This window comes from Staurois parvus, unplaced genomic scaffold (genome assembly GCF_062004578.1).
Source record: "Staurois parvus isolate SC_StPar_1 unplaced genomic scaffold, SC_StPar_1.0 ptg000550l, whole genome shotgun sequence".
Taxonomy (NCBI): Eukaryota; Metazoa; Chordata; class Amphibia; order Anura; family Ranidae; genus Staurois; species Staurois parvus.
The window spans coordinates 202,554-225,609 of record NW_028318346.1 but is presented as its reverse complement, the minus strand read 5'-3'; the positions used below and the strand labels follow the sequence as shown (position 1 = coordinate 225,609).

At 43.1% G+C, this 23,056-nt stretch overlaps 1 protein-coding gene across 1 annotated transcript in view; it reads left to right on the top strand.

Moving 5' to 3' along the window:
• The first annotated feature begins 1,587 nt into the window (after positions 1-1,587).
• The window catches only part of NPAT (nuclear protein, coactivator of histone transcription), a 62,359-nt gene continuing 40,890 nt past the window's right edge, over positions 1,588-23,056 (top strand). Inside the window, exons 1-4 of the mRNA XM_089691114.1 lie at positions 1,588-1,725; positions 14,342-14,460; positions 17,149-17,209; positions 22,487-22,559. Of these exons, the coding sequence (XP_089547240.1) occupies positions 1,689-1,725; positions 14,342-14,460; positions 17,149-17,209; positions 22,487-22,559 (290 nt within the window). The 5' untranslated portion in view covers positions 1,588-1,688. The remainder of the gene's footprint in view (positions 1,726-14,341; positions 14,461-17,148; positions 17,210-22,486; positions 22,560-23,056) is intronic.

The following is a 23,056-nucleotide window of genomic DNA, read 5'->3' as shown; positions in this document are numbered from 1 at the left end:
GTCTCTTAGCAACGTCCTAGTAACAAGATGGGATGTGATGATACAATCTGTAGGGGTTTCATTCTTCTTAAAGGATACCCTCCCCCCAAGGCAGATGAGGAAGGAACCTAAAGGCCACTCATCCTCCCCTTAGACTTCAGGGTAGGCCCATAGACCCACACCTTCTGTCTTAACTGAAAAAGGAAACACATATCTAAGTTTGGGGTGTCACAGGTGGAGAGAAAACAAATATGCAAAATAAAAAGGTGCCAGTTCAGGAGCATTGTCTATAGTCTTGTGACCTGGTAACATGAATTTCCCCAGTCTTGGCCAAAAAACCTAGCCCACGAGGCCTAGCACAAAAATTATTTGGTATTGTGGCCTAGTGAAGTCTCCCACAGTGGAGTCCCACACCCATAAGGCACCTCCAGGACACCACTTCCAGAGGGCACTTGACACCAATGGCCCTTTGCCTGCCCAGCCACTGGCCAGGCAAGGTAGCACAGTCTATTCAGGAGGTAATGGGCCCCTCATGCCAGGGAAGTACTCCTGACCTCACCTTTTATGGTGTACACTCAATTTGGTTTCTTTCACCATCATGAGGATCCCTCAGGACCTCCACCAGGACTAGTGTCCCCAATGGAAGATTTCTCTTCTCTCCCTCTTCTGGTGATTTTCTCTCTTTCGCAAGTGGTGACAAAGGTCACCAGGACAAATAGGAAGGGTGACTCTCACAGGACAATAATCTCCAACTACACTAAATACAACAACAAAAAGAATGTTGGCTTTGGATCTAGTTTAGCACTAGGGTTGTTGGTTCAAATCCCAGCCATGACACCACCTGCCTGGAGTTATCATGTTCTCCCTGTGCCTGTGTGGGTTTCCTCCGGGTACTCCAGTTTCCTCCCACACTCCAAAGACATGCTGGCAGGTTAACTGAATCCTGTCTAAATTGGCCCTAGTATGTGTATGTATGAAGGTAAGTTATGGACCTTAGATTGTACGCCCCTTGAGGGTTAAAGCCCGTACACACAAGAAAATTGTATGAAAATGTTCGTACGAGGACCGATTGCCCGATAATCTGATTGTTAGTACACGGCTTTTGAAAGCTGACCAAGACAAGTCATGTGACTATATACGAAGGGACAAGCATGAAAATTGTCCTCATACGAAACCAGACCGTTCGATATCCGTTTAATCAGTACCGTAGTCATCCAAAAATACAATACAGTTACAATATATGACATCGCTTTGGGAATTCTCTTCTTTCGTACAAGAATTTTCATACGTTTAGTATTCGATATGGAGACCAGCCCGGATGATCATTCCTCCGATACTCTTCTTGTGTGCACGGGGCATTAGGGACTGATGTGAATGTACAATATATGTAAAGCACTGCATGAATTGACAGTGCCATATAAGTACTGGTAATAAATAAAAATAAAGTTTTTATATAGTTTAAATATAGTTTCTACATGTCATTCTGACCAATGGCAGGGTGTCACACAGCTCTGTGAGGGGAGTCCCAGCACTGGAGCTAGGTGACCTGTATGTGTCAGGGATGCGGAACTGAAGAGCGCAGCCGTAGTGGAAGGGGGGAAGGATTAGATCGTGCACCGCTGTGCAGCGCGGGAGAGCAGCGGAGGGTGTAGTTAGGTATCGGGGTCCTTGGCTGGTCTCTGGATGACAGTGTGTGTCGGGGCACAGCCATGCTGCTCCCTTCCGATGTGGCCAGGCTAGTGCTGGGTGAGTGTGTGTTCTGAGGGGGTTCTCCCCGCCGCCATAGTGGAGCTCGGTCATGTATCCGCCACAGGCCCTGGTTTCCAGGGACAGTTTCAGCTGCTGAGGGCTCGTCCCCGGAAATGTCACATTGATCAATGTCATGGTAAAATTACTGAGTTATCAGGGGGCTGTTTCCAACTGTCCTCATCCATTTACCGTGTGTAGTCTGTATTAAGGTGTCTGTGTCACTGGATAAAGTTTTATAGAAGTCCAGGCAGGAGAGGAGCGATCACTTGGGCCGCAGACTTCGCCCTGTGGAAGAATGATCTTATGCATCCGACACTTCCGGGAGTGTCATTCCTGGTGCAGCACTGTGCTTCCTTCCACAAGACCCCCATCACACAGGACGCACTAATAACGGGAGGGCGAATGGAACCACCATGGGCGACCAAGGATCCGACATTAGCACTAGTGTCCAATGAGGACGCACTAATGACACGGGAGAGAGAATGGAACCGCCCTGGGCGACCAAGGTACCAGCATTAGCACTAGTGTCCAATGAGGACGCACTAATGACACGGGAGAGAGAATGGAACCGCCCTGGGGGACCAAGGATCCAACATTAGCACTAGTGTCCAATGAGGACGCACTAATAACAGGAGGGCAAATGGAACCACTTTGGGCGACCAAGGATCCGACATTAGCGTCCAATGAGGACGTACTAATGACACAGGGGAGAGCGAATGGAACCGACCCTGGGGGACCAAGGATCCGACATTAGCACTAGTGTCCAATGAGGACGTACTAATGACACAGGAGAGCGAATGGAACTGCCCTGGGGGACCAAGGATCCGACATTAGCAGAAGTGTCCAATGAGGATGCACTAATGACACAGGGGAGGGCGAATGGAACCGCCCTGGGTGACCGAGGATCCAACATTAGCATTAGTGTCCAATGAGGACGTACTAATGACACAGGGGAGAGCGAATGGAACCGACCCTGGGAGACCAAGGATCCGACATTAGCACTAGTGTCCAATGAGGACGTACTAATGACACGGGAGAGCGAATGGAACCGACCCTGGGGGACCAAGGATCCGACATTAGCACTAGTGTCCAATGAGAACGTACTAATGACACAGGGGAGAGCGAATGGAACTGCCCTGGGGGACCAAGGATCCAACATTAACAGAAGTGTCCAATGAGAACGCACTAATGACACAAGGGAGAGCGAATGGAACTGCCCTGGGGGACCAAGGATCCGACATTAGCAGAAGTGTCCAATGAGGATGCACTAATGACACGGGAGAGCGAATGGAACCGCCCTGGGGGACCAAGGATCCGACATTAGCAGAAGTGTCCAATGAGGACGCACTAATGACACAGGGGAGGGCGAATGGAACCGCCCTGGGTGACCGAGGATCCAACATTAGCACTAGTGTCCAATGAGGACACACTAATGACACGGGAGGGCGAATGGAACCGCCCTGCGGGACCAAGGATCCAACATTAGCAGAAGTGTCCAATGAGGACGCAGGGGAGGGCGAATGGAAGCGCCCTGGGGGACCAAGGATCCGACATTAGCAGAAGTGTTCAATGAGGACGCACTAATGACACAGGGGAGGGCAAATGGAAGCGCCCTGGGGGACCAAGGATCCGACATTAGCAGAAGTGTCCAATGAGGATGCACTAATGACACAGGGGAGGGCGAATGGAACCGCCCTGGGGGACCAAGGATCCGTCAGCAGAAGTGTCGTCCAATGAGGACGCACTACTGACACAGGGAATGGCGAATTGAATTGCTCTGGGGGACCAAGGATTCGACATTAGCAGAAGTGTCCAATGAGGACGCACTAATGACACAGGGGAGGGCGAATGGAACCGCCCTGGGGGACCAAGGATCCGACATTAGCAGAGGTGTTGTCCAATGAGGACGCCCTAATGACACAGGGAATGGTGAATTGAATTGCTCTGGGGGACCAAGGATCCGACATTAGCAGAAGTGCCCAATACTGAAGGGTTTTCAACCACTGCATAGCAAAGGGTGGCCATGGGGAAGGTAAGTACGCATCATTCCTGTTACAGGAATGGATCTAAAATTCTATTTCATAAAATTACTAAGCATTCTTTGTATTGCAGAAGAATCATGCAGTGTCACTTCTGTTACAAAATAAACAAGCTGCCTGTTCACAGCCATCCCAGGAATGTAAACTGAGCTGTGTGCGCGCAGCTTTGCTTACAGCAGCCAGCCCGATCCCTGTGTGCTGGGATGACTATCTTCTGCCGCTGCGTAGGAGTGACATCATCCTGCACCAGATAATGATGATGACCATAAACTGCCACACAGACGAAGAAGCCGGTGAGGGACCGTTGGAATGGTGAATATTAAAAATGATTTTTTTTTCCTGCAACTGCTTAAAATGGAACTAAACCCCCCTACCGGTTTCATCCAAGGAAGCTGCCATCTTAGCCTGTGTTTGATCTTCAGTTGTGACACTAGCCATTTGATGGTTTGACAGTTTGGTTGGGAACACAAGCTAATGTGACAGTTAGCATTCCATGCCAGGAATGTAACACTGATTTTTGGAAACTGTTAAATTGATAGATTTAGTTCCACTTGAAAGCCTTTTTTTTTTTTCCCAGCAACAGATGCTTTGCAGAATAACTGTCATTTTTTTCAACAATTAAGCTGGACTAAGGCTCCATCTTAACTTCAAAATTGTGCGATTTTCAATGCTACTTTACAGTAAGACTTGGTGCGACTTTGGCTTTGACCAAGGATAATTATAAGTCGCATTTATATCATTCAGGTGCGTCTTCAGGTGTTTGGAAATTTTTTAAAAAACTACTTGTCCAGGGACTAAAGCTATTTGTCCCTCATGACAATCTAGTTGTCCAGATAAAAAAAGAAATCAATTTTCATCAAAACTGTATTTAAATCGGAGGTGATATTAGGAATATCTGGGGCTTTTAAAAACAAAAGGGGCTTTATGGTGACTTAAACGTTTAATATTTTTAACATTGCGCTGTTTATCTTCTCCTCCCCGCACGCGGGGACTAGCAGGGAGGGGAGAGGCCTTGCAGTGTAATGAGCACTGTTTGGCTGCTCCTCATTAAAGAGTGGGTCAGGGCTTATCCTTTATCCCTTTTGCTGCCAGAGCCATTTTTACGTTTTTTGCACAAGTTTAAAAAATCTTTGGCCTGAAGATTACATAAAACCCCCAAACATTACATATTTTCTGAAAGCAGAGACCCTAGAAAATAAAATAGTGGTAGTTCCAATTTTTTATGTTGCATATTATTGCAAAATTTCAGTAAAAAATTCAAGGTAATTTTAGGGCACAAAAAGCAATAAATTACTCTATTTTTTTGTAAAATATAAAAGATGAGGTTGCAGCGAGTAAATAGGTATCCTACTTGTAAAACCTTAAATTTGTGTGTGCTAATGAAATGGCAATAAACTTTAGTAATCCTATATTTTCTATAGGTCGACACTTTTAAAGCCCTTTATATGTCATCAGTTTAGAGTTACGGAGGAGGTCTGATGCTAGAATTATTGTTCTCATTCTGGCGTGCACGGCAATATGTGACGTGTATCGCAATCAGTGTTTTCATACGTAGGCGCCTCAGCGTTTGCTTTTACGTTTGTGCATATATGTGCGGTCCTTCAATTTTTTTTTTGGGGTGGGGATGGTATGTGCTTGGGTATAACTTTCATTTTTTACAATAAAAAAAAAAAGTTTTTTTTTAAATTTTTTGGGCAGGCTTCCACCTAACAGGTGAGCCCGCTGCTTGCCTGCAGCATGGCTACAGGTAGAAAACAACTACCTGCCTGACTCCCGGAACTACATGTCCCAGGTGCCGGCGATAGGAATCAAACATCCCTGGTCTTTCATGAGACCTTGGAGGGTTTACATTGACATGGCCTGCTGTGATGTTGTGCAGGCATGCTGCGATGATGTGCAGTGCGCAGGCATGCTGCGATGATGTGCAGTGCGCAGGCATGCTGCGATGATGTGCAGTGCGCAGGCGTGCTGCATTTTCCACACTGCACTGGATGGCACTGCATGTCACCACAAAGCAGCGCAGTACATCACGCTGCTGTCCAGTGACATGAAAGAAATGTCCCTATGTGATACTTCATATAAAGTTGAAAAAAAAAGTGCCCGAAGTGTGCATCGCGCTGCTCGCTGCCCCAATGACACTGCACTAGCATGGAAAGCTGCATTTTACTGTGCAGGCTATTGTGAACATAGCTTAAACTCCCCACACAAGTTATAGTCCGATTATACAATCTCCTTTAGTCCTGCCAACAAGTATGTAGTGCAAGAACCTGCCTGGTTGCATACTAATGGATTGGATAGTTTAGGTAGATCTTCATATTGCATCCATTTGGTAGATCTATGGTTGTTTGTACAGGGAATGCACAGTCTGATTGTAGCTAGTATGGTGATGCTTAAAGGCCGTACAATTCTTAAAATAGTTGGAGCAATACTAATTTGAATGTGTTACCTTTTTATTTTAGATCTAGGCATGTAGGACTGGTCAGCCTGTACAGGTGGGGGAGTCCTGGTTTACATTCTCCATCTCTGGTTACCTGTGACTGCCTTCAGTTTGTATATGGGGCAGTGTGCTGTGGGTCTAGGTCAGTGGCTCTCCACTACCAAGGTTTAGGGGGCTGTCAACTCTGGTTCTTGACATCACCACATATGAATGTGTTTTAAAGTCAAGAAGCCAGATCAGATGAATGTTGTGCAGCCAACTGTCAAGCAAGTGCATGTAGGCAGGAAGTGACTGAAAGGGTTTGAAGGAGATCAGCAGCATTGTGATAAAGATTAAATCCTTTATGGTACACAGTCCTTTAACAGACTTAAAGGCAAAATCTAACTATAAATGAGCAAAACAGCCCATTCAAGCAAAGGGCCCCAGTGTGTTACAATACCTCTTCTGGCATCCCTGAAGGCTGTCTGATATACTCCCATATTGTTTACTTTATGATATTATAGAGATAAAAAAATTGGTTACCGCTGTTTCCTGATAGGTCCCCTCTGGTCCCTGTGACTACTTTTGTTTAGAATGTGATTTGGTGAGTAGCTTGGTGACGTGAGGAATACTGTTCAGCTGAAATTAGTGCAGAGCTCTGTAGATACCATGTCCCAACTCTGCCATTACTTGACCATGTCGTGTTGTTTTCTTTATCTCACATCACGGGACATAGAGAAGCTTTAGTAGTCCTTACTATCCGTGTTATGTGCCACCTACATGTGATTGAACACCGGCAAGAAAAGTCAGACGATCCCCTGCCTACACTATAGGAAGCCTTCAGTTCTTTTTTTGCCAGTGTCTGAGGGTGATGGTCGCTGCTGTCCAGCTCTCTGCACATTTTACTAGATTCTTAATGGTTCCAACAGGGAGCAGCAGACTGCTTTTATCTGGATCCATTCCTACAGCTACAGGTACCCTGCTTAGAAGAATGGCACCTGACCCCACATTGGGCAAAGATGTCCAGATGGAATCAATGTGGTCATTGTTGCCCTTTCTACAGCCGGGGGATTTCCTGGCATAAAAGATGTCCTGATCTTTCCTTATCACCAAAGATTCCTATGGTTTGCAGTGGAGGAAGGTTACTTTCAATTTATGGCCCTATGATTTGGCCTGTCAGCAGACCCCAGAGTGTCCTGGCTCTGATTTGGGTACTTTTGTAAATCCGGTGTATGCCTATTCTAGGGTATCTGGATGACTTGCTTCTACGGGAGCAGTCCAATCTTCTTTTGGAATGCAAAGTTTCTTTCGTGGTTTGCCCTCTGAAATGGTTTGGCTGGACTCTCAACCTCCAAATTGTTCCCAGTTCTGCAATTGGAATATCTGGACCTCGCCCTGGATACTGTGCAGGTTCTCCTCCGGGAAAATGGCTGGTATTAAGGACTCGGGTGTACTCTCTCAGGATGCCAAGAACACCCTCAGTTCATTTTTGCATGCCTTGTTTTGGAAAACAATAGTTGATTTGTTTGAGGTTGTTCCTTTTGCTCAGTTCCATTCTAGACCCCTGCAACGTACTGTTTTGCTGGTGTAGAACAGAAGAATGTGGTCATTAGACTTTCTGATGTCCTTACATCTGATCACTCTTAAGTCTCTGAACTGGTAGATATCTTCTTTGCTGCTGTAGTCAATAAAATCCTTTTTCCCCCTCTCTTGTGTGGTGTTGACATTGGACACCAGCCTGTCAGAGAGGGGGGGAGTTCTGGGTCACCTTACAGTTGAGGTAACCTGGTCTCCGTGGTCTCTACAGGAGTGGTTGCTGCCCATCAACATATTGCAACTGTGGGCGATCAGTCTTGCTTTCCTGTGTTTATCAATACAGCTGCAGGGTCTCCTGGTAAGGATTCAGCTTGACAACATCACGGCGGTATGTAGAGTAATGAAAAACAAACATCAACAGGGGTGTGGAAATTTTTATAAAAATCTACTTGTCCAAGGGACTAAATTGGGGTCCCAATCTCCTTGTCCCTCATGACAATTTATTGTCCTGATAAAAAAATATGAAGGGTTGATGTTTATTAGGCAGAGGTGCTTTTTGGAAAGTCTGGGGCTTTTAAAAACATAAGGGGCTTTATGGCCATCTAAACTTTTAATGTTTTTAAAATTGTGGTTTATCTCCTCACCTCCCTGCCTGTCTCCAGCATTGCGCCCAGGGACTAGCGGGGAAGGGAGAGACCTTGCAGTGTAATAAGCACCGATTAGGTGCTTGTCAGGAAAGGGGCGTGTCTGGCTCTTTTAACTTTCAGCAGAAGCGCATCTGCTGAGCGAGTAAATAAGGTGCCTGCATTGCATTGCTTTGAAGTCTATGGAAGGCGATTTTTGCCTTGAAGTCAATGGGAGGTGATTTTGTACTAAAGTAAACTGCTCACATCAGGGCTAAATGTAAAAAAAAACCACCTGCCCAGTGCCTGGAACTGCATTTCCCAGATGTCGGGTGATATGATTTGTGCATCCCTGAATTCATCCAGATTTCCTGTTAAGGAAACTCTATAGTAATAATGTGTTCTTACCCGGCAGTGTTTTGTTGATATGTGTATGATATTTATATTTTGTATTATGGCATGGTGTACAATATTTAAAGTGATTCTAAAGGTTTTTTGTTTTTTTTAAAATAACAAACATGTCTATACTTACTTACTGGGTGCAGTGGTTTTGCACAGAGCAGCCTGGATCCTCCTTTTCTTGGGTCCCCCGCAGGGTCTCCTGGCACCTCCCTCCTGTTGGGTGCCCCCACAGCAAGCAGCTTCCTATGGGGGCACCCGCTGCTCCGTGTGTCTATTCACACACTGCTGTGGCTTGGCCCCGCCCCTCTCTCCTCATTGGTTCCCCCAATGGGGAGGCAAAGACCCGTGACAGCCGAGGCTGTCATTCATATTGCTGAATCGCGATGAGGCTCAGGTAAGTATTGAGGGGACTGGGGAAGCTGCTGCGCACAGAAGGTTTTTTACCTTCATGTATAGAATGCATGAAGGTAAGAAACCTTCAGCCTTTGCAACCACTTTAAAGTTGCTTTAAGGTTCCTTTAACACTGACGGTCTGATCGGGTCCGCCTGTCTGTTTGTTAGGCAGACTCGAATGGACCATCCATATCCCTCTCTGGACCAGCGGGTGTCAGCGGACACACATCCGGCTTGATCCTCTATACTAAAAACAGATGGATGGGGATCCGTTCCTCATCTGTTCGGCAGATCGGTGGACAATGGGGTGGAAACGGCATTCTCTGCATTAAGGTTAAAATAAAATTTCATGTTCAGCACCTCCCAGCTCCCCCCCCCTCCCCAAATTCTTACCCGAGCCCTATCTTTATCCAGCACTGTGCCCGAGAACCGTGCTGCTCTCTTTCTCTCTCCACACAAGACTCGAGGCAGCATTGGGAGCCACTGGCTCCTGCTGCTGTCATTCAAATCTTGTGAGGGGCAGGGCCATGCCACACTGTGTTGTCAATATACACACACAGCCCAGCTTGGGATCCAGCCTGAATGAGTGCCCCTTAGCAAGTGGCTTGCTATGGGGGCACTTGGAAGGGAGAAGGAGCCAGGAGCGCTGGCGGGAGACCCCAGAAGAAGAGGTTTGGGGCCACTCTGCAAAACCATTGCACAGAGCAGGTAAGTATAACATGTTAGTAAAAATAAAACAAACTTTTATGATCATTTCAAAGGATAAGTTAACTTTTTAGAATATGTTACATGTTTAGGCTGTAACATGTTCTAGTGCCGCCCCCTCAGTCATGTCGGTGATTTACAGCAGGGTGGATATGATTTAAATCAAACTGATTTAAATCACGATTTAAATCACTAGTCAGTAAGGCTTGATTTAAATCCTAGTTTTCTACATAAAGACTAATTCTTGCTGGTATAACTTTAATATGCAAGTAGATGAAGATTTTTAGAATAACAATTTTTCATATTAGTTTTTTTATCCCCAGTTTAATATATTTGGACAACTTTTCTGTTGTACTTAGGAAGGAGAAAAATAATCATTACCTTAATAATAACAATTTAAATAGATTTATTCAACTGAAACAATAACATTACAGCATATGTTATTTGCTTAACCACTTGACCTCCAGAGGATTTACCCCCCTTAATGACCAGGCCTCTTTTTGCTACTCGGCGCTGCACTAATTCAACTGATAATTGCGCGGTCATGCAATGCTGCACCCAAACGAAATTTACGTCCTTTTTTTCACACAAATAGAGCTTTCTTTCGGTGTAATTTGATCACCTGTGCGCTTTTTATTTTTCACGCTATAAACAAAAAAAGGCCAAAAATTTTGAAGAAAAACAATATTTTTTACTTTCAGCTATAAAAAATATATAGTAAACTCAAAGTTGGTTATAAATTTAGGCCAAAATGTATTCTGCTCCATGTTTTTGGTAAAAAAAATCCCAATGAGTGTATATTGATTGCTTTGTGTGAAAGTTATAGCGTCTACAAACTATGGTATAGATACTGCAGTTTACGCCATTTTTCTGCTATACAGCGCTGCGCTAGTTTAACGGACAATTGCGCGGTCATGCAATATGGTACTTAAATGAAATTTACATCCTTTTTTTCCCCACAAATTGAGCTTTCTTTCAGTGGTATTTGATCGCCTGTGCGGTTTTTATTTTTTGTGCTATAAAAAAAAAGGCTGACAATTTTGAGGAAAAAAAAAACAATATTTTGGACTTTTTGCTATAAAACATGTCCAGTAAAAAAAAAAATGCAAAAATCAAATTTAGTCATAAATTTCTGCCAAAATGCATTTTGCGACATGTCTTTGCTAAAAAAAAACCCCAATACGTGTAAATTAATTGGTTTACGTGAAAGTTATAGCGTGGCAGGAAAGATACTGGGATTTTTAGGGGTTTTTTTATACTAATAATGGCGGCAATCAGGGACTTATGGCAGCGACCAGCGACTTATGGCGGTACTGCGGCGGACATTCTGACATTGGGGGGTACTGACTTGGGGTCACTGACATCCCCAAAAACACTAAGACAGTGATCAGTGCAAAAAAAAAAAACTGACACTGTACTAATGGCAATGGGGAGGAAGGGGTTAACTTTGTTTTGCAGGGAAGGGTTATAGGAGTGAGGGGAGTGTTTTACTAGGGGGCGGGGGTGTGTACTGGGCGGCACAAGGCTGATCGAGAAAGAGAAACTGTTCTTTCTCGATCAGCTCATCCTCGAGCTGACAGGGAAGTGACAGACAGCACAGCTACTGCAGCTGTGCTGTCTGTCACTGTTTGCCGCCGATCGCGGGACATAGCCGCTAAGGAGCGGCTGTGACCCGGCAACTGACATCTGCGGCGGTGATCCGCGGGACAAATAGGGCGGCGGTGCGCCCCCTATTTGTTTACAAAACACACGTTTTAAAATGTGGTTTTGCCTGCGAGTGCCGCTCTGCCGCTGTATATGTACAGTGGCTGGGCGGCATGTAGTTAAACAAACATCCATGTTTGTTAACTAATTTGGCTAAAAAAAATATATATATTTTAAGAAAATTAGACTGTCAGCCCCTTCCTCCTCACACTTAGTTTCACTTTCTTCTTGTGCAGATCTATTCCACTCCAAACAATCAGAAAAATATTGTTTCTATTCACTGAACTTCTTGAAACTTAGCTCTGAAGGGGTTGATTCTGTATTCATAGGTTTGTAGAAGTTAGGATTAAGGTCTTTTTCTTAACTCTGTTCATGTTATAACATTTTTGCTGTGAAGAAGAGGCATGTGATCTCCGCTGAGTCAAACTCAGTTTTGAGAACTGCAAAAGTAAACCAAGCATCTGTGATAATATCTTGTAGGCAGAGAAACTGCCCAATAATCTTACAAAAACCTCTGGAAGAGCATGACATTGTGAATGGATTAATGGAATTTATTTACCAAAAAAATTAAACATATACAGCCTTATTCTACATACCGTAATTAAAAAACTAATCTTTATTTCATGATGGAATAACCTTTGGATGGTAATATTTTCCTCAAAAAGCATTTTATTTAAAAAAAATCTGATTTAAATTAAAAAAATCCGATTTGAATTAAAAAAAATCCGATTTAAATTAAAAAAATCCGGTTTAAATAAAATCCGATTTAAAAAAAAAAAAAAAAAAAAATCATTGATTTTTATCCACCCTGATTTACAGCAGGTGTCTCCAAACTATGGCCCTCCAGGTGTTGAGGAACTGCAAGTCCCATGACAACCACAGGCAAGACTTCCAGAGGCAGAGGCATGATGGGACTTGTAGTACTTCAGCAGCTGGCGGGCCATAGTTTGGAGACCCCTAATTTACAGGAATCTATGAATTAGGAGATTACTGCCATTATGGTAAACGAACCTGCAGTTTCAATGAAGTGCGAACATGCAAAATATTGTACCAGTGACCAGGAGGTTGTGAGTGCAATGTCAGGCTCCTGCACAAGCATACATAAATTAGTGAAGCGCTAAAAATAACTAAATAAATTCATATTACAGTGCCATTTATAACTACATAATAGTGCTCCGTGATAGATGACTCATAAACATAAGTGTATCCTTATGGTGATATACATACACAAACTTAAAGTGAATAGTGATAACAACTATGCCACGTGTATAAATAATATTCAGTCTAAATAATCATTTATACAATTATTCAATAAATTAACATACAGCTGTGAATCACAAATAAAAAAACCATCCGTAAGTAATCAATATATAAACAAGTTCATGTAAGTGAAAACTGTGTGAAAAGGTGATCTTCACTTCTAGTGCATAAATCCTGAAATGGCAGCAGTGCCTGCTCACCTCCACACACTGACCCACACAGGGCCAAAAGGCTATTAATCTCCTCTATACCAGATCCTCATAAGTATGCTGTTCATCCAGGGTTAACCCTGATTTCCGGTCACGAGGTACGTCATTTCCGGTCACGAGGTGACGGATGTCCGGACGCAGCGGCCATATTGGTTTCCCCAGGCTTCATGCATTACACCCATCGGATGAGGTGACAGGCTGATGTACTAGGGGAATACATGTGAGTGCAATTCTTGTTTTGTATTCGTTTCTACATTAAACATTGTTGCACTATGGAAGGATCTTTTTGTGTCTTATCTATATACTATTGAGTGGAGGTGGAGTGGAATAGGAACGCTGGGGGAGGAGTCTCCATTTACCCTGTGGTCCCTGGATGAACAGCATACTTATGAGGATCTGGTATAGAGGAGAGGTGGGTCAGTGTGTGGAGGTGAGCAGGCATTGCTGCCATTTCAGGATTTATGCACTAGAAGTGAAGATCACCTTTTCACACAGTTTTCACTTACATGACCTTGTTTATATATTGATTACTCACGGACGTTTTTTTTATTTGTGATTCACAGCTGTATGTTAATTTATTGAATAATTGTATAAATGATTATTTAGATTGAATATTATTTATACACGTGGCATAGTTGTTATCACTATTCACTTTAAGTTTGTGTATGTATATCACCATAAGGATACACTTATGTTTGAGTCATCTATCACGGAGCACTATTATGTAGTTATAAATGGCACTGTAATATGAATTTATTTAGTTATTTTTAGCGCTTCACTAATTTATGTATGCTTATTTATCACTTATTGGTTTAAGTTGAGTGACAGCAGCTACAATTATAGGGATCACATCCATATAAAGCGCAGGAGGATACCCCCATTTATAGGCTCCTGCACAAGCTGCCTTCAATAATGTACCTGTACCTCTACACAGGCTATGATTTTCAGAGCTATAGGCAGTGTAAATGAACTTTTCACACTGCCTACAGCTCTGAAAGTGATAGCCCGGTGGTGACCTGGAAAGAAGAGAACCGGGGCTCCGCTGTGCAAGACCACTGCACAGAGCAGCTAAGTTTAAACATGTTTGTTATTTAAAAAAAAACAAGCTTTAGTGTCGCTTTAATCTTTAATGTATTTTATCATGTAAGAGTCAACTTAAGGTTTAGCAGGAGCTCCCTTTTAGCATATTTTTTAAGGTATAATATATAAGTAGAACAAATTGAGTCATACTATTTTTCATTGATAGCGGTGCGGGATATTTTCACTTTTATTTGCTAAGAGTCAACTTTGCTGTACAATCACTAAAGTATTTTTATCTACTTTTAGGCTACTTGCAGCAAGAAAAGCTGGCCTCCACGTGCAAAACCTACATTGCAGAATCACCCCACCTCAAGGAATATGCAGACCATCACACAGATGATGGGTCCATCCCAGGATGTCTGCTGGTAAAAGCTAACACAATATAATGCTTGCTGGTCTTCCAGACGTTTTAGAACTTACTATTGTATATTTCATCAGAGGTTTTTGTGTTAACTGTAGTGAGCAAAATATGGACCCAAGATTAATTTGATATTTATTCTTACCTACTACAGCCTATGTGGCATATGGTATAGAATTGATATATTTATTTGAGATATATTTTCTGTTTTCTCTATTTACTGTCATTTAGCTTTGCTGCTGCAGCGTAGAAGACCCCTATTACACTATTACACTAAACTATATGTGACCATTCAGAGACCATCTAGAGCTTGTAGGGTATGGTGAGAAATAAAAAGTATACCTAGGGTCTATTGAGGATTTTGGGAAATAGCAAATCACTTTTATTCAATATAAAGAGAAAATGCAGTTCCTTTGTCAGTCAATACGATTGCATTTTTACTAATCTCATATTGCAAATCTATGTTTATTGTACAGTCTCATGATGTCATTGTTTTACTTTATGGCTTAGTTTACACTTGGAAAATCAGGTGTTTGGGCTTCAATTGGTTGATATAGGTTATCTTGGTCCTGCCACAGTTTAATTTATTTTTTGCACTCTGGGAAATAAATGACATCTGGAGTCTTTAGGGTATACTGGGAATTGGAAAGCTCAGGGAACTTTGTTCAAGTACGTTTTTTCTAGATCTGCTTTAAAGCAGAGGTCCAGTCAGAATAAAAAACAAATACTGTGGCTGCTAACTTTTAAAAAACAGGCACTCACCTGTCCCTAGATCTAGCGGTGTCCTCACGCTGGACAGGTTGACAGACCGTCCTGTCTCCTCGGCGCTGGCTTTTTCAATATAAGAACCCGGCTGTCACAGCTTGCGGCTGCAAAGCGGGGTGCCCACTGCACATGCGTGAGTAGCGCTGCACTTTGTAAATGGTTCCATAGTCTTTCTGGGACCAGTCACATGTCCCAGAAGACTACAGGGAGGGATGGGCGTAGGACAACTTCTGCTTCCAATCACCTAGGTGATTGCAGTGGGAGCAGGTATAAACCAGGGTCCTCCTGCGCTTAAAAGGAAATGTAACCTCACTTGAAGCTGCCAACGCTCAAAACGGATACCTAAACAGTGTTAAATGATTCACAAATAGTGCAGCGCTCACTCGAAAATAATAAATACTAAACCACTGGGTGTGAATAAATAAACTTAAAAGTGCAAAGATATTACAATAAGGTGCCAAAATGAGGAAATGAGTACCCCCGAGGAAGTCACGAGCAGTCTGTGACGTAACGCGTAGGTACGCTAATACGCAGCTTCCGGTGCGTGGTGACGCACTTCCGGCGTTGGTAGCGATCTTGCTATACCCAGGAAGTCCCACACACATGCAGTACACCCATACGTCGGTGAGGAGGTAGAACTGCTTGATATGTGAGTAGCATTCTTTCATTAAATAAAGGAGTCTTGGTGTAAAGAAATACTGCTAGCTATTGTTCTACAGAAACTTCCTGTCTGTGGCAACAGGAGACCTTTAGAAGATCCACTGCATGAGGATTGTTACCAGCCCTTATGGTAAAGGATCCAGGGTGATCCTGAAAGCTGTTTGGCCCCTGGAGGTCACCGGGAGGAGGTGAGGAGGCATTTTAGCCGCAATAGAAGAAGTGTGTTGACAGGTCACGGAATTACAAAGCACCATTGCACATTGCATGAACGCATCCATCACATTTTGTTTGCTGTATGGACTTTTTGATTATTTGAGTGGGAGCAGGTATCTTTTCAAATTGGGGCAAAATTGGATGTGGGTTTATCTTTTTAGTAGATGGGCTCTGGCTGCTGTGCTTCAAAAACACCTGTGTGCTGCTCCCCTCACAGTCCCCCTAACACTCACCAGAGTCCCCTCTTGATCCAGCGATGTGCACGAGAGCCTCTGCTGTCCTCGGACTCTCTCTCCCCATTGGCTGAGACAGCAGCGTGATCCATTGGCAAACCTTGGCAATATATAGAGCCTTGGCTCACATAGTCGGGCTCGGGAGCGAGCATGCCCCTAAAGCAAGAGGCTTGCGATTGGGGGCACTGGCCAAGGGGGAGGAGCAATGAGCTCCTGCAGGGGGCCGGAGAAGAGGAGGATCGGGACTGCTTTGTGCAAAATCACTGCACAGAAGCAGGTAAGTATGACATGTTTTTTAAAAAAAATGCTGACCCTTTAATGCCACTTTAACCCTTTCTGTGTATCCTGTTCACAATAGCCACCAACACAAGAAGTGGGTAACTTTTGAGTTGCCACAGGAGCAGAAATATAGCGGAAATTGTATGATTGGAAGACTTGTTTCAGTGACAACTGTCTATGGGGGAATTTCATTCACTTTTGAGAAATATTGTCTCACTTCCTATTTTATTTAAAGGACAGAGTGTGAAAGGAAGCCTCCACAAAGGGGCTAAAACTATAACCAGGATTTTATCCCTTCCATACGCTATCGAGAATGTATGTTAACAAAGCTTCATATGATTCATTTTGAAATTCTTTTAGAAAGTATGTGAAAAGTACATGTAAGCAAAGTGTGCCCAATGAGCTGATTTTGTTAATTAAGTGCATGAATAAATCAGGTGTTTAAAGTACAATAGGGAATGCTGTGCTAAAGCCCTGATCTAAGTTTCACTAGTTATTCCTGACCAATAACATGTATCTCTCTTGTGCATTATCTTGTTTTCTAGTCCCTCTTTGGAAAAAATCTTACAACAATCTTGAATGAATATATAACAATGAAAGCTAAGGGTGAGTAGTGAATGCAGACATCAGAATGTTTAAGAGCCAAGTTTATTTTGGCTTTTAAAAAGCTGTAATTACAAAGCCAAATAAAATGAAATACAAAAATGATGGCTTTTTCAGAGGTTTAATTTATGTGTTTAGGAATCGTATAACCTAGCTTGAAAGCATATTTTCTACTGTATAAATAGTATTGCCTAAAATATTGGGACAGCCCTCCAAATCACTGGATTCAGGTATTCCAATCACCTTTATGGCCACAGGTGTATAAAATCAAGCACCTAGGCATGCATACTGCTTCTACAAACATTTGTGAAAGAAAGGGTTGTTCTCAGGAGCTTAGTGAATTCAATCGTGGTACGGTGATAGGCTGCCGCCTGTGTAATAAGTCCATTCGTGAAATTGCTTTGCTACTAAATATTCCAGGATCAATTGTTTGTGTTATAACAAAAAAGGAAGCAACTGGGAAGAACAGCAACTCAGCCACGAAGTGTTAGGCCACGTAAAAAGACAGATGGGTCAGCACATGCTGAATCGCACAGTGCGCAGAAGTTGCCAACTGTCTGCAGAGTCAAGTAGCTAAAGACCTCCAAACTTCATTAGCACAACAGTGCGTAGAGAGCTTCATGGAATGAGTTTACATGGCTGAGCAGCTGCATCCAAGCCTTACATCACCAAGTGCAATGCAAAGCATCGGATGCTGTGGTGTAAAGCACGACGCCAATGGACTCTAGAGCGGTGGAGACATGTTCTCTGGAGTGACAAATCTCGCTTCTCTGTTTGGCAATCTGATGGACGTGTCTGGGTTTGGAGTTTATCCAGAGAACAGTACTTATTATGGTGTGGGGTTGTTTTTCAGTTGTTGGGATTGACCCCTTAGTTCCAGTAAAGGTAACTTTTAAGGCGTCAGCATACCAAGACATTTTGGACAATTTCATGCTCCCAACTTTGTGGGAACAGTTTGGGGATGGCCCCTTCCTATTCCAACATGACTACACACCAGTGCACAAAGCAAGGTCCATATAGACATGGATGAGCGAGTTTGGAGTGGAGGAACTTGACTGTCCTGCACAGAGTCCTGACCTCAACCCAATAGAACACCTTTGGGATGAATTAGAGCAGAGACCGAGAGCCAGGCCTTCTTGTCCAACATCAGTGCCTGACCTCACAAATGCGCTTCTGGAAGAATGGTCAAACATTCCCATAGACACACTCCTAAACCTTGTGAACAGCCTTCCCAGAAGAGTTGAAGCTGTTATAGCTGCAAAGGGTGGGCCAACGCAAAGTTAGCTGCTTGAAAAAGGAGTGCACTTCCGCCTTCCACGGCCAGTGCATGCTCCGAAACGCATCGCAGTGCACCTTGGGATCTGACGTCATCACGGCCACGCCTCCGCTACGTTCCAGCGTGCGTTCCATCCGGCTCTAAAGGGAGGATGTGCATGCAGGCCGGCCTCACCGCTGTTCCCCTCCAGCCACCACGCTGTTCCAGCCGAGAGCTGACCTCCCCACATCGCAGTAAGATGACTGCTCTTCACCCGGGTTACCACCCCACCGTTAACTATTGTTAACCACGGTTTTTAAGCTTATGATTACTTCACACATGTGAGTGTTTCTACATTTAGACTTGAATTAAAAGACTTATTGCACTTAGAGGTGCTTCTCTCCTTTTTCTCAACGCAAAGTTAAACCCTACAGACCAAGACTGGGATGCCATTAAAGTTCATGTGCATGTAAAGGCAGGTGTCCCAATACTTTTGCCAGTATAGTATATAATGCTGTGTGGCATTCTGGGGTTTAGTTGATAATGTTTTGATAAAATTAAGTCCATTTATGCCATACTTATTTGGATTTTCTTGTCGTCTGGCTTTGTTAACCTCTACATTGGTAGGATAGCCTTAATGCAAAGTGTAAAATTTAAAATCCTTATAACGTAATAATCTCCACCTTCCTATTTAGAAGAAAAGCTGCATTGGAAAGGTTTTAGGTCCACATTCACACTTAATTTCACCTGCTCTATGTGCAGTGCATAAACATTCATGACTGGTACCCCAGCGAACTTATGCAATAGAAGTTGATGCAATGCAGTACACCACTATCACACATCTTGCTTTGTGGTGTGCTTCATTGGGCTTCCTTCACATACAATATGTCACACAGTAGATGATAAAAAAAAGTGCATCATTGTAAAATGATCAACAATTTTTTTTCTTTTTTCACAAAAGAAGTCTTTATTGGAAAAGTCCTGACATACAAGCCAGAGGAAACATCATAATACAGTACAATTAACAATACATTGCAGTATACAGCAATATAGGAATGAATGTTCAACAATTTTTTATTGTTTTACATTATTGTTACCTTATTGTTGTACCTTTTTATTGTTATGACTTAGCCTTTAAAGTGCTGCAGCTGAACACACAAATTGAATCCTGACTCAGTGTGAATTGAGTTGAATGTCTCCCATTTGTCTCAATTTCTGGTGCAGAATAACTTCAGATAAATATGTTTAGGACTAAGCTTTTATTTTGAGATCTCTTTTATGCAGTAATGGATAATAGTGACTCTGTCATGAGTATGCTGGCCTCATTTAAAAATAGTTGCCTTGGGGGGCATGGCCTAGATGTGAAACAAGCAAGACATGAATCAACTATGCTCTGCTTCTACCTCATCCTAATTGTATTCTGTGCGGTGTGGAGCTGTTCTTCCGTCTCTGAAATATACTCTTCTCGCTGTTTCTTCGGTGCTCGAGCTGCAGCTGTTTCCAATGTCCCCAGGCAAACCCCGGCTGACTAAATCCACTGCGGGCCCCTCCTACACCCCGCCGCCAGCAAACATATTAGCCATGAGGTTCTCCTTTAGGCCAGTCTCAGTGGGCAAACAAACAATGCCAGCGGACATGAGGGAGACAGACCTGACTTCAGCTAATCTACTTTTGGCTTTCACCTACTGTTAAGAAGCTCTTACCCCTAAATAGATTCTCTTTCCACGGACGTCAGCCTTATTTGGCATGATATGGAGAGATATCGCACACAGCTGTCAGCAGCTGAAAATCGCATCACTGTGGTAGAGGACACAGTCCAGTCCGTCTCCAGGGAGCGTCACTCGCATCGTCAGGTAAAAGCCCTCTAGTAAAAGACAGTCGACATGGAAATTCGGTCGGGTGGTGAGCCTACCTGAGCAGGCAGAAGGTTCTACTCCTGCTGAATTTACAGACTGTTTCCTGCCTAACTTGCTTGGCCTCCAAGATTTGCCTACCACATTTGTGGTTGAGCCGGCCCATCGGGTCTCGCCCATCCACCGATCCCTGGAGCTCCGGCGAGGCACTTCCTGATTAAGCTGCTGAATTATCATGACCGAGACATGCTCCTGGCGGCTGCACCATACCAGGCAAGAGCTGAATTATGAAAACGCCAAAAACAGTTGCCTTGCTACGTCAGGTACTTGAGTACTTTTGAACAAGCAAGCTATAATTGTAATGTCAATAAAGTATCAGCGTTTCTGTCATCTCTAGACATGTTTTGGGTCCGCTGCTTCGAGAGCAGTTATGCCAAATCATCAGCGTGACAGCCATAGAACTAGCATTCTCAAAAGGAAAATTAAACAATGGCAGTCTCTATAAGCTTTCATGACAAAGTCCCTTTAACCACCTTCCGCCCACCCTATAGTACAATGACGGGCGCAAGGTGGTTCTCTCGTTCTGATAGGACGTCATATGACGTCCTACCATTCTCACTGCGCATGTGCGGCTCAGGGAGCGCGCAACGCAGCGATCACCGGTCCAATCACAGCTGATCACATGTAAACACAGAAATGCCGGTTATCGGCATTTCTCTCCTCTCGAGCTTTCACACTGACAGCTCGAGAAGAGAGGAGAGCCGGTAATCGGCTTTCCGCGGAGGGGACATGTACACTGATCATCAGGGCACTTATGATCAGTGTGCCCTGCTGATCAGTGTGGCCCCAGAAGTGCCACCTATCAGTGCCACATCAATGCCACATATCAGTGCCCATCTGAGCTGCCTTTCAATGTCACCCATCAGTACCAGTCAGTGCCACCTATCAGTGCCGCCTATCAGTGCCAGTCAGTGCTGCCTATCAGTGCCATATATCAGTGTCATGTATCAGTGCTGCCTTTCAGTGCCCATCAGTGATGCCTGTCAATGCCCATCAGTGCAACCTACCAGTGCCCATCAGTGCCACCTATCAGTGTCCATCAGTGCCCATCACTGCAGCCTCATTAGCGCACATCAGTGAAGGAGAAAAATTACTTATTTACAAAATTGTATAACAAAAACTAAGAAAAAAACATTTTTTTTTCAAAATTTTCAGTGGTTTTTGGTTTAAGAAAAAATTTAAATGCCAGAGGTGATTAAATACCACCAAAAGAAAGATCTATCTGTCTCAAAAAAATGATAAAAATTTCATATGGGTACAGTGTTGCATGACAGCGCAATTGTCATTCAAAGTGTGACAGTGCTGAAAGCTGGAAATTGGCCTGGGCAGGAAGGGGGTATAAGTGCCCTGTAGGCTAGTGGTTAAAGAAGCCATTGAATGAGGGATGAAGCGTTCCTTACTGTAAATTGCATGTAGAGTACTTTCTCTTTTAGGGAACCCTTTGCTAACTTTTTTTTTTTTTATGCTGAACCATTAGACTCAAAGTGTATCAAGTTTTTACTGCACTGTGCATCTTTTCTTGTCAAGTTCAGTCTCCCTGTTTGTTCTGGTGACCAATATCACCAGGATTGAAAATAAGGTAAAATCCTACGTCTTAATTTTCACCAAAACAAGAATAGAGGGGAAATCTTCCAATATGGATACATCTTCCAGTGACATCTGTCTGAGAGACTTCCCTCACTTAAGAGTTTTTTTTTTTTTTTTCCCACCTCCATTTTTCTATAGGACAGCAAGTGAAGGGAAATTCCATCAATCAGACAGTGATTTACTAATACTGGAGAGTGCAAAATCTGGTGCAACTTTGCATAGAAACCAGCTTCCAGGATTTATTGTCAAAGCCTAATTGGACAAGCTGCAGTTAGAAACTATTTGAAATTTTGCGCGCTCCAGTTTTAGTATATCAACCCCAAGGTTTATATAAAGAGAAATACTTGACAGGGGTTTTACCCATTGCCTCCTGTACCCAAAATGGAAAATGTTGTGGCTGGAGATATGCATTAACCTCTGATAATGGCATCTGTGGAGTATTTACTGGACACCAACTATTGCGTTGTGTGACGGCTGTAGTTTTCATAGTTTATTTTATAATAATTTCTGATTATCTTTTATTAGAGAATGAAGCAGATATACCATTCATGATGTCCTCTCTGTGGAAAAAATTAGACCTCACTTTGTCTCAAATCAGGTATAAATGTATGAATGTATTTTGAAGTGATCTTTTTTTGACAGTAGATTTGTAGCACTCACCTGAATTTTCTATGAGCTTTTCATACAACAGATATGTGTAAATGATCTTCTGTACAGTTTTTGCAATTGTAGAAAAAATGAAGCCTATAGCTACATTTTAATTTTTTGTATATCTTCAGCAATTTAATAACAAATGATATATTGTGTAGCTTGGGACAGACAAATCTGTACTCCCTGCAGTATTAAACCCAAAAGCAATCATTTATTATATTGCAGCTTAACAATTTTTAGATGTGATGGCTACATTAGTTTTCTTTTTAGGCACCTTTTTTCTTTTATTTTCACCTGGTGATCCAGCCTGTAAGTCTGTTGTTTTTCAAAAGAACAAGCTCTCTTCCAGATGTACGACTTTACAGGAATGAGTCTTGACAGAAATGAGACAAACTAACATTGGAAGGGGTGCATACAATAATCTGCGGTTATTTATGTAAAACC